Here is a 14,117-nt window from a genome sequence, read left to right as displayed (position 1 = left end):
ATCACAGCAAATATTATAGCATTCACCAACCATTTAACATTTTTGCGCTTTCTGCTATTAAATGCACGGTTACAATCTTGTTAGCAGTAATTAATATTTTCCATAAATGCATTATTTAGTAAGTAGTTAAAGGTTTATCACTCAAAAATTATGTTTGTTATACTTGTGTGTGTATAAATTTTGAATAAGCGTGTCAAGTAAAAGCGCATTTAAGTGTCTAGATAAAGACAGTGGCTAGTTCCGCCTTAAAGACATCAACTGAGGCCGCTAATACGAAGCCAAGTGGAAGGCTGTTCCACTCCTTAATAGTTCGGAGGAAGAAGATTGCGCCGATAGCTTGTTGCACATTGTGGTATCTTGAAGTAGTGTGTTGATGCTTGTTGAGAGAGATGAGACTGTGGTAGAAGACGGTTGGTTTAGTTGATGGCAATTAGTTTTAGTTATCCTACGACTAAAATCCTTTCTTTAACAGGGGCCCTATTTTTACTTTTAAAAAAATATGCACAAAAAAGCAAAATTTTGTCGTTTAGATATATAATATTGTTAACGCTATGATCATTATACAGTCGAATCCCTTTGGCTTGAATTCATCGTTGGCTCGAACTGGTTGTAAAGGACCAATTTCTTTGTACTGTATGTAAGCATTCCCTCTTGGCTCGAATTGTTCGAGGCTCGAAGTATTTTCGCCGGTTCCTGGGAGTTCGAGCCAACGAGGTTCGACTGTATACTCAATGTTTTTACGTATTGTGAGTCGGAGATGATCAAATTTTCAGTTATAGTTCTTGAAGGAAATTTGACAAAATATCTTTCACATTTCCGCCCAGGAGTTTTCTTGGTAATTTTCAACGCCATTGCTTATCATTTAGTTTCATCATTGAGTACAAAAGTGGCAATATCAAGATTTGCCGAACGGTAACACGAGTGCATTCGGTTGATTTTATACCTTAAGCATGTCCTGAATCACGATCAAGTGCATCTATAGGTATAGACAAATATGTTCAAACATCGATCGTAATTGATTAAAATATTAAGAAAACTGAACAGCAATATATATATATATATAGAGGAGTGGCGCGTCTTCGGACAAGCTGTCCGAACCAACAATGATGTAGAAGGTAAATGTTTTAGCTCGCAATTGTAAAGCAAACAAAAAAAGAAATTTACAAAATATGTTTAGAATTATAACTTGCATCTATTCAATTAATAGTATATGTATTTTAGAATTAAATTTCTCTCCTCCAGGGTGGCATCGTCGACTGAACATGAAGACGGGAGCGGCGCCACCCTTCTAGGTCCTCCTCCAAATCCTACATCGCGAGGCCAAGGATGTGGAAGAGCAGATACATCTGGTATCAGAACTCAGTCTTCGGAGAATACAACGAAAATCAACTCGGTCGATGCAGTCGAGGCAGTTAGTGCGTGGGACGCCTACACTGCCGGCGACATATCAACTTCAGGGCTCCTGAAGAAGGTTTCGGTCATATTTGGTCATCGAGTTCTAAGAACAGAGGAGGTTGATGATGAGGACTAACTGCTTATTTATTGTCTGCAATATGCTTGTGTTATTAGTGGTCATCGAGTTCTAAGAACAGAGGAGATTGAGGATGAGGACTAACTGCTTATTTATTGTCTGCAATATGCTTGTGTTATTAGTTTTGTTAATAGCGTATTGTAGTCAATGAAAGTAAACACCTCATATCATTATTGATAATATTATATTTCCTGTGAACAAATAGATAAAGTATTATTATACTACAAAGTATACTTATTGTCATTATTGTTACAAATATAATCCCTGACATCAAATAAATATTCGGTAGTTATTACTTCTTGTTTTTAATTAATCATATATACATTGAAGTTGATGTATAAATTTAAAAAAAAATGTGGACGTTCTTGGGGACGTTTTGACCAGCTACTGGGGACGTTTTGACCAAAATGGGGACGTTTTGACCATATGACGTTTTGACCTGGGGACGTTTTGACTGTTAATCATCCAAACCCTACCAGAATTCGTGACATTTTTATGTCACGCTGTTATTTCACTTGTATTCGTTGTACATACAAAATAACTGTAGGCCTATCCTCAGGAAAATGAAGTAAAATGTAGTTCACAAACACATTTTCAACACCAAAAAACGCTTTAAAGATAGTTGATGAAGCATTTTAATAAATCCTTTTACAAGCATTCCTTAACTAGGTCATAGTTGTGTTCAAATTTAATCACGTGACACAAAGATTTTCAGAAAATACACATGTGACCTACATTTGAACTCACAAATGTTGTGGTTATTTTGCTGTTATTTTTTCTACTTCGAATAATTAGTAAATAACTAATAACAAATTTGGAATAAATCAATTGCTTTTACTTATCAAAAGGTATTTTCATCCGTACTGCAATCGGATTCCACTAAATGAACAATGTGAATCCGATACTATAAATAGAATCCATCGACGTCATCACGGTCTTGTGATTCCATTGCATTCTGGTTGACTTTACTATTGGGGTTACGCCATAACTTTAATGTGTTGTATCAACATTAAAGTTATGGAAGCCAGAACTACCACATTTGTTTTTTATCGTCGGCGCCTTGAGAGGCCCCACAGAACGTTGAGAACAGTCCTCTGCCCTCCTCTTCCACAATCAAACCAATAGCCGTTGCCTTTTCCTTGTCTGTCCAGTTTGTACACCTTTTTTTGCGCTATTTCATTACAGGACGCCATCGTTGTTCTAAACAGACGACTTGACAGCTATTTGATGTTTGGTCGAGCCTTACCTCAATTAAAGAGTATCCATGCTTTTTAGGTTACACACCACCATTGTCATTTCCTCTATAATTCAATGTGAAATTATTATTTTTAGACAACATTTAAAGGTATTTCGAGCAAATGCAGACTATGATAAACATATATATTCTTAAAGTACAAGCATTTAATTACCTTTTAAGCCAATAAAAAAGGGGGGTCAAGTTATTCCTAAGAAAAATCTCTCCACTTGAAAAACAAACTCTAAAAATTGCACAGTCCGCCATGACAGTTCTTCCAAAATGACCTTTCAACTATAGGGCAGCAGTTTATGCTTAAATCTCTATTCTAAATGATAAATCAAGAAATAATAGATACTCAAGGTATAAAAGTTTCAGGAATAATGATATTTTTGATTTACAGTGTATTCAGCATGTGAAAACATGTCTATCAGTCATAAAAGCATTATTTTTTTATTGAGAATTTTCCACACAACGGAAGTACATATGACGCAATGGTGACGTCATACCTTACCCAAACTACCGAAAAGATAATCGCGTTATACTCGATTAGTTAAACCGTTGTTAAGCGCTTTCGTGAAATTCGGTTTAACAAACCGGTTTAGTTAAACCGAATAACGGGTTTAAACTCGTTGCTTATCTAAGCAGTTTAAGAAGTTTCGAGAAATCAGGGCCTGATTATAGATAAATAAACATAATTGTCAGACTTCACAGTTCAAATGGTTTTGAAGTCGTGTTTGAAGTCACTGCGCCGCGTTGGCATCCGTAGTTGAGCCTGTAGTGAACATTTAATCACCTTAGTGGCACACCTTCTATTTGAATACTCTGAGTATTCAATAGCTTTTGTTGTAATTATTAAGTTAAAATATCTTAATGAAGTATTAGCGCGAAATTTCTTAAGAAAATCTGATCTTACACAGGAGAAGACACGAACGTTTTACCTATCTGGCTATATTGGTAATATAACCATCTATTATAGCGCTCTATTATAGCATTTTAGTAAAGAAACCAGCCCGATGCGTTCCATAGCAATACCTCAATTAATCAATGTGAAATAACCTTACATGTATGTTAATAACAAAGTGGCCACTGTACTAGTTGTTCAAATATGCCTAGATATTTCAACCTACTAAACGGTAAACCAAAACCCTCATTTCTTTTGAATTATGGAAATTAGAATCCATTATTGTTTCTGGTACCAAATACTTATCTAAATACATAGTATCATGGTGCATATGCCTTTTACTCATTCAATTTAAAATCCTGTGCATAAATTGTTGTTGCTTTACAAAAACGCTCATGGAAATTTAAGCATGATAATACAACAAATCAACAACAAAAGAAGTTTACAATATTTTATTTTATGAATGTAATTCTGTTAAATTAATAAGAACTTAAAGACATAAACAAAATATATATAATAGTCATAACAAATACACTATAGAATATATGGTGTTAATGATGTTAATCTGGCATATACAGACAACCACATCAGTAAAACGCATGGCATTTAAGTTTTAACAATAAATGGTTGTAAGACCATCTTCTATATGTAAGTGTTTTGATAGCATGATGTTATAACACCGAAGTTGTACAACCATTATCAATACCAAAACATTAGAAAGTAAAAGTCACCAGAATAGCAAAAAATTCAACATGACTACAATAAAAAAGTGTCTACAAAATTTACAATAACAATTATCATATTAACAAGATCCTAATCGAAGTTACCACTTCGTAGCAAAATATTCTAAACAATATCCTTAAATAATATGAATATAGAAAAACAAGACATGTAAGCACATTTTATAACATAAAACCATATCAAGCACATTCGTCTTGTAAAAGGACACCTTACCAATTCGTTTTATCCATATAGTTTGCGATTTTACAAACGTATTACATGCATTATCTCTAAGTGTTAATATTATGTGATGTTTTTTGAAAAAAAATATGGATTAACTTCATTTCTTGTTTTAACCTTCTTAAACCGACAAAATAGAACAGTTTACTTATTATTGTTGCTACTGTAAGAAGAGATGGGTGTATAACAGACATACGGAGCTGTTGCATACCAGTTAATCACAGTATAATCACGATATCAACGTGTATCATATACTGAATTCCAGTTAACTGGCCAGTCGCAAAACCAATTATTTCGAATCAATGCATTAGCTTATGCAACCATGTGCTCCTATTTATTAACAATACAATCTGATTGTTTGACAACTGGCGACTAGTCAATTATATAATTCAATACTCACATACGTATGTGTTGGACATAGATCTACCGCAACCAATTGTATTAAACCTTCTCCAAAGGTTGTCTTTTGGCCAATTGGAAAATTTAAATGATTTAATTGGTTTATAGTAATTATTGGGAAAAAACATTGGTCTATCAATAAACATTTTTGCTAACTGACCAAACAAAATAATTAACCAGTTGTATACAATTGGCTGCAGCTGTATTAGAATTTGTCGGCTATTTACAAATGTATAATTTCAGAAAAACAGAATAAGTGCACTATACATACACAACACATGCAAATATTTGTCCATTATTTGTACAGATAAGAGTCTTAAAGTACGGTCTTAAAATAGAAGCATAGGCAATACTCCACGGACATGTTCCAGTTTTTGATTCTTTCATACTATATTGACGACGGATACATATATACAGGAGGCTAAACATGTTTCAATTGAACCTGGTTTCTAGCGTTTATAACTTTGACATTCTATTCTTATAAAAGATATTATAAAGATATTATAAAAAATATCTAGCATCTGACTGGCTCTGATGTATGGTAATCAAAGAACTCACCGTACGATACTTACTCGAATTGAGTATTGATTATATTTATTTTGAAACAAATATCTCAAATGTACGTCTAAAACTTTCAACTCTGAAAATATTTGTCTTGCAATACCTCGTCGTACGACCGTTCGAAAGGCCTGACTGTGTACTCAGTCAACATCACTGAGTACATAGTGAACACATTTTACAATATATCGGCTTGATTATATTTAAGAAAAAACTATATCAGAACTAGCCAAAACACTGTAGTTCACGAGCCTTAGTAAGTGTCAAGTCAAATCATTTATAACAAAAATGATGAACAAACAGTTCTTTGTTATATCACGTAATTACCGACGTGTTCTCTTCGGACTTATTCGGCCAAAGAATGTTTATCAACCTTTGCTTAGGGAGCCATGCAATTAAAGTATAGTTGGTCTTTTTGCGCAGTTCTCAAGCACAGTCATCCACCGTTGCGCAACCTCGTGTTCCGGGGTGCATATGACAAGTTGCCTATCGCGTGCCTGCACAACTATCGAGTGTTGACCTGAAATGTTATATTGCGAATTAGTAACAATCTTTTTTTATCGAAATTTTTAGCGCATAAAATACGTTTTAATGAAAATCGAAATGCTTATGTCTGATTAACAGTAAGGCAAATGCTTTATAGATACAAATGTTGTTATATACAATGACAAGACTACCGCATTTACAGAAAAATGTCTAAAAAACACAACATTTCACCGGTATTATAATAATGATTTGATTATTTTGTTAATACGCGTAGTAGAACTAAAATGTATAAGAAAAATAATATGTTTCGGACATATGTTTATCTTAAATTACGAACGATACGTGGTAATTTAGGACAGTTTAAGTACATTGAGACATAATGTAGTTCATTTAATCCATTTTTTTTTTATTCTAAACTGTTTTTTTCTGGAACTGCTCAACCAGAGACTAAGAACAGCATACGAACATTATACGATTTATGGCTATTTTGAACTCACGGTTCAGATTCAACATGGAGATAGAATCACAGGTGGACACTGAAAGCGATTTCGTTGGCCTTCCAGGTTTTTTGCACCACTGAATCGTTATCCATTTAGCGTCATTGTCGGTGTCCTGATGCTCCAGTAAAGTGACATAGACACGGTGACTCCAACCAGCTTTTGTTTGCTTTTGAAAATAACCTGTTTTAAACGATATAAACAACTTACATTATGTATATGCCATGTGACCCACCGTCCGCTTTCTGAGTCATCAATAAAAATATTCTTATTCCTTTTAATAAGAATATAATCTGATGATTATATTTTGTTAAAATCAAAATATATTTTATCAAATTTGCAAGCCAACTCTTTTTTGTACATAAATAAAAAGTACTAAAACAATTTAAAACATATTTTTATTTAGTTTAACTATTACACCTTTAAATGTACGTCGCTTATAATAAACTTTTTAAACATTATACTTGTATGCGAACTGTATAATTACATTTTAAAAACGTGCACCATATACTAGTATCATTTAAAAAAAATGTACCATTGATTATTTCCATAGGTTGGACGTTCAGATGTGTTCGAGGTCTGTATTTGTTTGGTGATGATAGCTCGATTTTCTCAGCCGGATATGAATGACTTTTATCTGAAATGTCAGTCTGTGTCAATTGTTTTGGGCCGTGGAAACAATCTGTTTTGTGCAAAACAGTTCCTATTGTTTGATGTCTATTCCTTATTCCATGATGCAATATCTGAAAAAGCTTTTCCCCCAAATGTCTTCCTCTTTCTACTCCACATATACGTTCATTGTAGTGGAAGTGAACGGTGATGCTTTGTTTAGTTTTATTGTACACCACCTGACAAATTGTTTCCTTACTTAACTTTGCAAGCCAAATGTTCTTAATCGATACTGTGTATGGGTAGTCAGGTGTTCCACTAGCGATCATGTCTAACTTTGTCAAGTCATTGATAATGAGATAATGGCGACCGAAACTGGCCTTATTTTCCGGCTGCAGCAAATTTACTATATCTATATACGGCAACTGTCCATGCTCTATGTCTGCTATCATTTGTTTTTTGTTTTCTTCAAGAAACTCACTAAACGTCATATCGTTGGAGGGTTGAGCTGATATAGGTATAACATTTATCCCTCTGACTACCTCATTTGCTATTGCCGGTATTTCTGCCCGTAGATCGATATCTGTAAGTATTGTCACATTTGGTTGTCCTGTTTCAACAGCTAACAATAACTGGTAGACCGAAGCAAATAGCTGAAACAATGTGGCATCCGAATCACGCAAAAACGCTAAAATTTCATTGTAATTATTCGGACCTATTGTTTTTGATGTAGACCTGAAAAACTTGGCTTGCGGTTCACTCACTTCCTTAGTAAGAGAACATGGAGTGGCAAATTCTATCCTTTGTTTCCAGTAATTTAGACATGCTTTTCTTTTGGCACGAAGTGTTTCGTTAATGGCTTTCCTCGGGTGAATTTCGCTGAAGTGAGCATCTATGGACTTGTTTTGCTGTAGTGAGTCTAAATATGTTTTCATTTCCTTGAAAATCAACAAAATTGACGTCATATCAGACACAACCTTGTGAACACTTAGACGAACGAGTGTGCAGCTGCTTGTTTGGCCAATCTGAAATTTTATTGGATACTGAGTGTCTAAATCAAATGTTATAGTGTCTCTCTGATCACGAGCTTCTGTAAATTTGTCAAGCATTTGGTTGAAAGGAACGATTTCCAATGGAATTATATTGAGTGCAGCATCTTCGACTACAACATAATTATCGTAACCTTCTTCCTTTATATGGCATCGAAGTTCACGGAAACGAGACAATAAATGTGCAATATAGTTCTTGAAATTTTCAATTGTCAATGCCGTTCCTCTAATTTCGATATCAGTCATGTACGTAAGGCCAGGGTCGTACTTAAAATGGCGATAACTCATTAAATCGGGAATCTGGGTGACTGCAGGTTTTCCGATTGACTCTTCTGAATAGTGTTCCGTGAAGTGGTTTTCTTGTGTTTCCGAAACTTCCAATCGCTCGAAGCAAAAGTCTACAACATCCCGTATTGTACTTGAGCCTGACATTATTTTGACTACAGGATATTGAACACTGAAAATCGTTCGTAAGCTATTTAGAAACCCTGTTGCAGACAAGGAGTCAACTCCTAGGTCAAAAAATGTTTGATCATCTTCAAGTTTTGTAGTATCGCTAACAAACTGCTCACTAATAATTGACAATATGATTTTTCGAACTGCAGACCTCTTTCCACGTAAAGTCAGATTTCTTATCTGATGCAAACGGTTTTTCTCCTCTTGGTTATGGAGTTTTACAGCATCGGTCACACCGCTTTTGAGTAGTCCACTGAACTTGACCTTTTCCTCTTTAACTGCACTAGAATGTGATAGAACTTCCCAATTAAGGTCAGCAAAACAGATGTTTGTCTCATTGCACAGAAGCGCATCCGTAAAATATTCCTTTGTTTTTTCTTCGGATAAAATTCCTATTCCTAGGTTTTGCAATTTATTGGCAACCTTTTCGTCTTCTACCGACATCCCTACTGCCAATGCGCCCCAATTTATCGACTGGCCGCTCATTCCTTGTGATCGTCTATATAGTGCCATACTGTCAAGAAAGCTATTGGCTGCTGCATAGTTTGTTTGTCCATGGTTTCCTAACAAGGATGTCACTGACGAATGCATTACGAAGTAATCCAGAGGCAAGTCCTTAAAAGATACGTGTAAGTTCCACGTCCCATCAAGTTTTGGCTTGAGAACTTTCACAAGCGTTTCTTCTGTCTGATTTTCATAAACTGCATCGACTAGAACACCAGCACCTTGAAAAATACCACGTATTGGGACACCGTTTAATGCGAAACATAGTGATTTTCTAGCCAGGTACAGTGACTCTAAATCGGTAACATCAACTTGCAGTGTATGTATCGTACAAGAACACCCTGTTTCTAAGTCTTTGAAATACTGAATTTGTTCAGCACCTGGCTGGCGCCTAGAAAATATTGCAATATGACCGGCTCCTGATTCTGCAATATGTTTCACCAGAACACGGCCAAGGCCGGTCAACCCCCCAACTACAATGTAACAACCGCACTTTCGAAACAGACTTGACATTTCGACTTTGTGGGGTATGTTTGCGTCTAGTTGAATATCAAGTGTTTGTACAACGGACGTTTCAAACATATTGGCTATGTTTGTATTGGATTCCAAACCGTTTCTTGAAATGTTTTGCAATGTGGATTGAACACATTTACGCAATCCTTGCGAAACGAAAATGTCTGCTGGAGAAACTACCACAACGGCCACTGTTGGATAAGTCATCCGAATATACGCTTGGAGATTGACGGATACATTTCCTGATAAAGCCACGATGCTTGTTTTGTTTTTGCATTTGATAATGACTTTGTCGATGTCAATTGATGAAAATCGTACGAGTGGAACAATAGTTATACCAACCTTACTGCTTTGAATATGTTTAACGCTCTTTATATCAACAAATTCAATTTCACATGATTTCGTTGCACTCATTTGAACAAAAACTTCTTTAACACATTGTCCATTCATAGTTGAATTTCCAAACAAAAGGACGCGGGATCCGTCTTGGATATTTTGGATAATCTGGTCTAGCAGGATGGCATGTAGTAAAACACCAGGTGTCGGGGAATATTTTGACAAAGGCCAAGTACATTCTTTCGGTATGTGAACAATTGGATATTGAACTGGAACAGGGTATAAGAAACCTATCTCGATATCACCGGAATCGGTTTCTTTCAAGAGCCCTTTTCCTTCTAAGGCTATAACATTGTGGCTTTGCAAAATTATGTCAGGCCAAATTTCGGGAATATCTATTCCAGTCGTTTGGGAAAATGTCGTCAAAGGGTGAAGGCACATTGATGTTATCGCAACCCTTGATGCATTAAGATCATGTGCTGGTGCATCCCGGATCTTTGTATCAGCTAGAAATGGTTTTTTGACACTGTTCAAGTGATTTCGATAGAAAACATGCACTTGATTCCAAGTCCTTTGATATTTCTCTTGTTCTGCCTATGTTGTTAAGATGAAAACGGGAAATGCTGATATGGTACACAGAGGTTCCAGATACAATCAGTTCTGCGTTTGCACTATCCATTAACCTAAACACGGTAATCAACGTGTCTAAATCCAAATCGTTTTTATCGACATCAACTAAGCGGAGATCCAAATGAACTTTTTCGTGGCGTAAGGCACGTACCATTCCCCACATGTGGCTGCCTTCTACATTCACACACGTTTGAGTTTTGTAGAAATGGTCTTGAGTGTTATCTGTGATGACATATATAGGGCATTGTAGTTCGTTCTTCTGACACCAACCAAGAAACTCTCGGAATCTAAAGAATCCTCTAGCAGCAGAATATGAGAGATTGTCTTGCGCAACAACCGGCTGGTTGACGTAAAAAAGAGCTGCTAATGGTTTAAGATTGCTTTGCTGTTCGATAGCGCTTTCAGCTTCTTCTATGCAAAGAATTCCTTGAGTTTCAACAAACTTTGAAAACCATGTTTTATTATCCAGCGGCTTTGCGGAATAAAACATACCTCCCCTTCTTTCTGTGGTTCTAGAAACGTCAAGAGACGTATTTCCGACAACGTAGGTATGTTTGTATTTGGTGCTTTCGTCTAGTGTGCGTGTGTAAAAGTCTAGAATCTCTAGTAAAACAAATCCTGCAGGATTCACCAATACTAGATTGAAGTGGAACTCGTTGTAAGTCTGACTTACTAACTTCACGTACACGTATAACATTCTCTGTTCTGGATCGATTGGTCCGAACAAGGTGATTCTTTCACTGCCCTTTGGCAAAGCAATATCAATGTTCTCATTGATAAAATTTGCAAAAGTCTGAAACATTGCATCAACAATTGCAGGATGAATAATGGTATTTTGTATTTCTCTTGCAATATTGGCTGGGATGAAAATTTCAGAAATACATTCAGTAGCAGAGCACCATGATTTTTCAATCAAAGCAAGTGAAGGGCCATATTCAAACTGCAAACCTCTCAGCGCTTGATAAACTGAGCTTTTATCCTTAACTTTTTGGCATTTGTTGAAAAGGGATTGAAGTTGTACATGTTTTGTTTCCTTCGTCTCTCTAGGAAATACTTTTCCCTTTGCAACAACAACCCCCAATTTGTTTTGGCACCGGAAATGGACAGTTGACTTTTGTTCTATACTTGTTGAAATGTCAAGGATAGATTCATCGTTTGGTTGTAATGTTACAGGATTGACAAAGTCAACTGAGACTGACAAACTAAATGCACTTTTACCCAGAACCTTCATTCCAACGAAAAGTGCAGCATCGATGTATGTTGCACCAGGTACCAAAATTGTACCTGACATGCGATGGTCAAAGACAAATGGTGTCCTTGAATTCGAAAGATGAGCTTCAAATTTTGATTGTGTTCCATTTAACATTGATGTCATAAACATATGTGAAGTATTGCCGTCGGATTTTATACCTTCAACATACTGTTTCATTTTTTCAGACACATGCAATGTTTTTGATTTTTGAAAGTTGTATTTCGGTATAGAGATTGGGTTTCTCCATCCAGAAAACAAATTCATCAAATTTAGTTCAACCCCTGTCTGGAAAAGATTCGACAACGAATCAAACATGCATTGGAATTCTTTGTTGAAGTTCATTGACTGTTGACAATTAAATGATCCTTCCTCGAAAATATCTGCAAGATGAGCTTTCAGCACCGGCTTTGGTCCAATTTCAAGAAAGATGTTATGTTTTGTATTTGATGCAGCTCGTTTTACACTCTGATAAAACAAAACAGATTGTCGGACATTCTTGGCCCAGTACTCGCCTGTTGTGAAATCTGTTTCCGAAGCAACTTCTGCCGTCACGGTCGAAATGATGTTATATTTGATTTTTTGTCTGTGCTGTATTTTACCAATCGCTTCGATGATTTCTTCTCTGCAAGATTCAACCAAAGGGCTGTGATATGCACTTGCAACGCCAAGCTTTCTAATCAAAATATTTGTGTTTGTTTCTGTAGCCTTGTATTTCTCTAGACGTGTCTTAATGACTTCTATTTCTGAACTGTCGCCCGACAATGTGCAACCAACGGGACTACTGTAAACAGCAATACTGGTATTTATGTACTGTGAGCAAATCGTCTCTAAAACATTCATATCTACTCCTTTGACCACCATCATTGATCCATTTTGATGTTTGGCTAGTATCTTAGATCGATGAACTATGATTCGTACAGCTTCTTCCAATTCAATGCGCCCAGAAATATGAGCCGCTGCGACTTCTCCAACGGACTGGCCAATAATGACGTCTGGTTCTACTCCAAAGCCTATCCATACATTTGCAAGAGCAACCTGAACAGCAAAAATTGCAACGTGATTGAGAAATGGATCGTCGTATTGCGTTTCCTGGCTGCTAAACAGGTCGGAAAGTCGTAGGTCCGCGAGAGGTTGTAAAAACTCATCGATTTCTTGAACTGTTTTTCTGAATTTCAAGTTTGTCATAAATTGGCATCCCATGCCAGTCCATGTCGTTCCAACGCCACAGAAGACAAACACAATATTAATATTTGTATGTTTGCGTTGTGGGGGCATTGTTATCTTGCGATGTGCATCTTTTTTAATTTCCTCGACTGTTGAGCCTGCAACGATTGTGCGATGAAGGAAATGGTCTCTCCGTATTAGAGAAGTGTATGAGACATCTTGGAGGTCAACTTTTCTTTCAGAAATGTCTTTGATAAATACTTCTAAATTCATTTCAAGTGATTTCCTGTCAATTCCGGATATACCGAATAAAAGTGGAGTTGTGTCTACTCTAGAACAATTACTTCCATGCATCTCAGAACTCTTAACAACAGCATGACAATTCGAGCCTCCAAACCCAAACGAATTAACGCAAGCAACACGTTGCCCCATTTCGTTTGCTTTCCATTCTGACACATCAACGGGAATGTCGATGTTGAGCTTCTCAAGGTCTATTCCCTTGTTGATATTCCCTTTATCGCGTTGAAGATGAAGCGATGGAACAAATTTTCCTTCCTTCATCATTAGGAGTACTTTGATAAGACCAGCTACCCCTGCAGCGGATTCAGTGTGGCCAATATTCGTTTTTACTGATCCTATTAATAGAGGATTTGCTTTTTGACTTCGACATTCTGAAAAGAACGATCCCAATGCATTTGTCTCCGTAGGGTCACCGATGGGTGTTCCAGTTCCTGTGAAAAATTACATCGGTATCAGCTGACAACTCAGTATATTTAGAAGCAATAAACCAATATAAGGCTATTTTCAATTGCGGCTATGAACAAAGTAGCTTATACGTTCTGATTGTTTGGCATAACAGCCTTTGTATTGGCAACTGATTCTTACTGAGTTATTCACTGTAAACATAATCGTATCATTACTAAATCAATCTAAGCGACAGGTATATTTCGCTGCTACAAATATAATTATAGTTAGAAAAGGATTTCCACATCAATCTGTGATAAGATATGATAATGACCTCCATCTTGCATGTTT

At 36.2% G+C, this 14,117-nt stretch overlaps 1 protein-coding gene across 2 annotated transcripts in view; it reads right to left on the bottom strand.

Annotated features, from left to right (window-relative positions):
* Positions 1-4,106: 4,106 nt before the first annotated feature.
* Positions 4,107-14,117, bottom strand: part of LOC128242871 (phenolphthiocerol/phthiocerol polyketide synthase subunit C-like) — a 24,705-nt gene continuing 14,694 nt past the window's right edge. Inside the window, exons 9-11 of one of the 2 annotated variants that reach the window (XM_052960271.1) lie at positions 7,105-7,206; positions 6,570-6,752; positions 4,107-6,106 (exon numbers count right to left, since the gene is read on the bottom strand). In XM_052960271.1, the coding sequence (XP_052816231.1) occupies positions 5,982-6,106; positions 6,570-6,752; positions 7,105-7,206 (410 nt within the window). In that variant the 3' untranslated portion in view covers positions 4,107-5,981. Of the gene's footprint in view, positions 6,107-6,569; positions 6,753-7,104; positions 7,207-9,564; positions 13,814-14,117 lie in introns of those variants that run through there. The other variant, XM_052960270.1, reaches the window with a different exon arrangement.

Source organism: Mya arenaria, chromosome 8, assembly GCF_026914265.1.
Source record: "Mya arenaria isolate MELC-2E11 chromosome 8, ASM2691426v1".
Taxonomy (NCBI): Eukaryota; Metazoa; Mollusca; class Bivalvia; order Myida; family Myidae; genus Mya; species Mya arenaria.
Note: the sequence above shows the minus strand (reverse complement) of the source record. Positions and strands in the feature narration are given on the sequence as shown.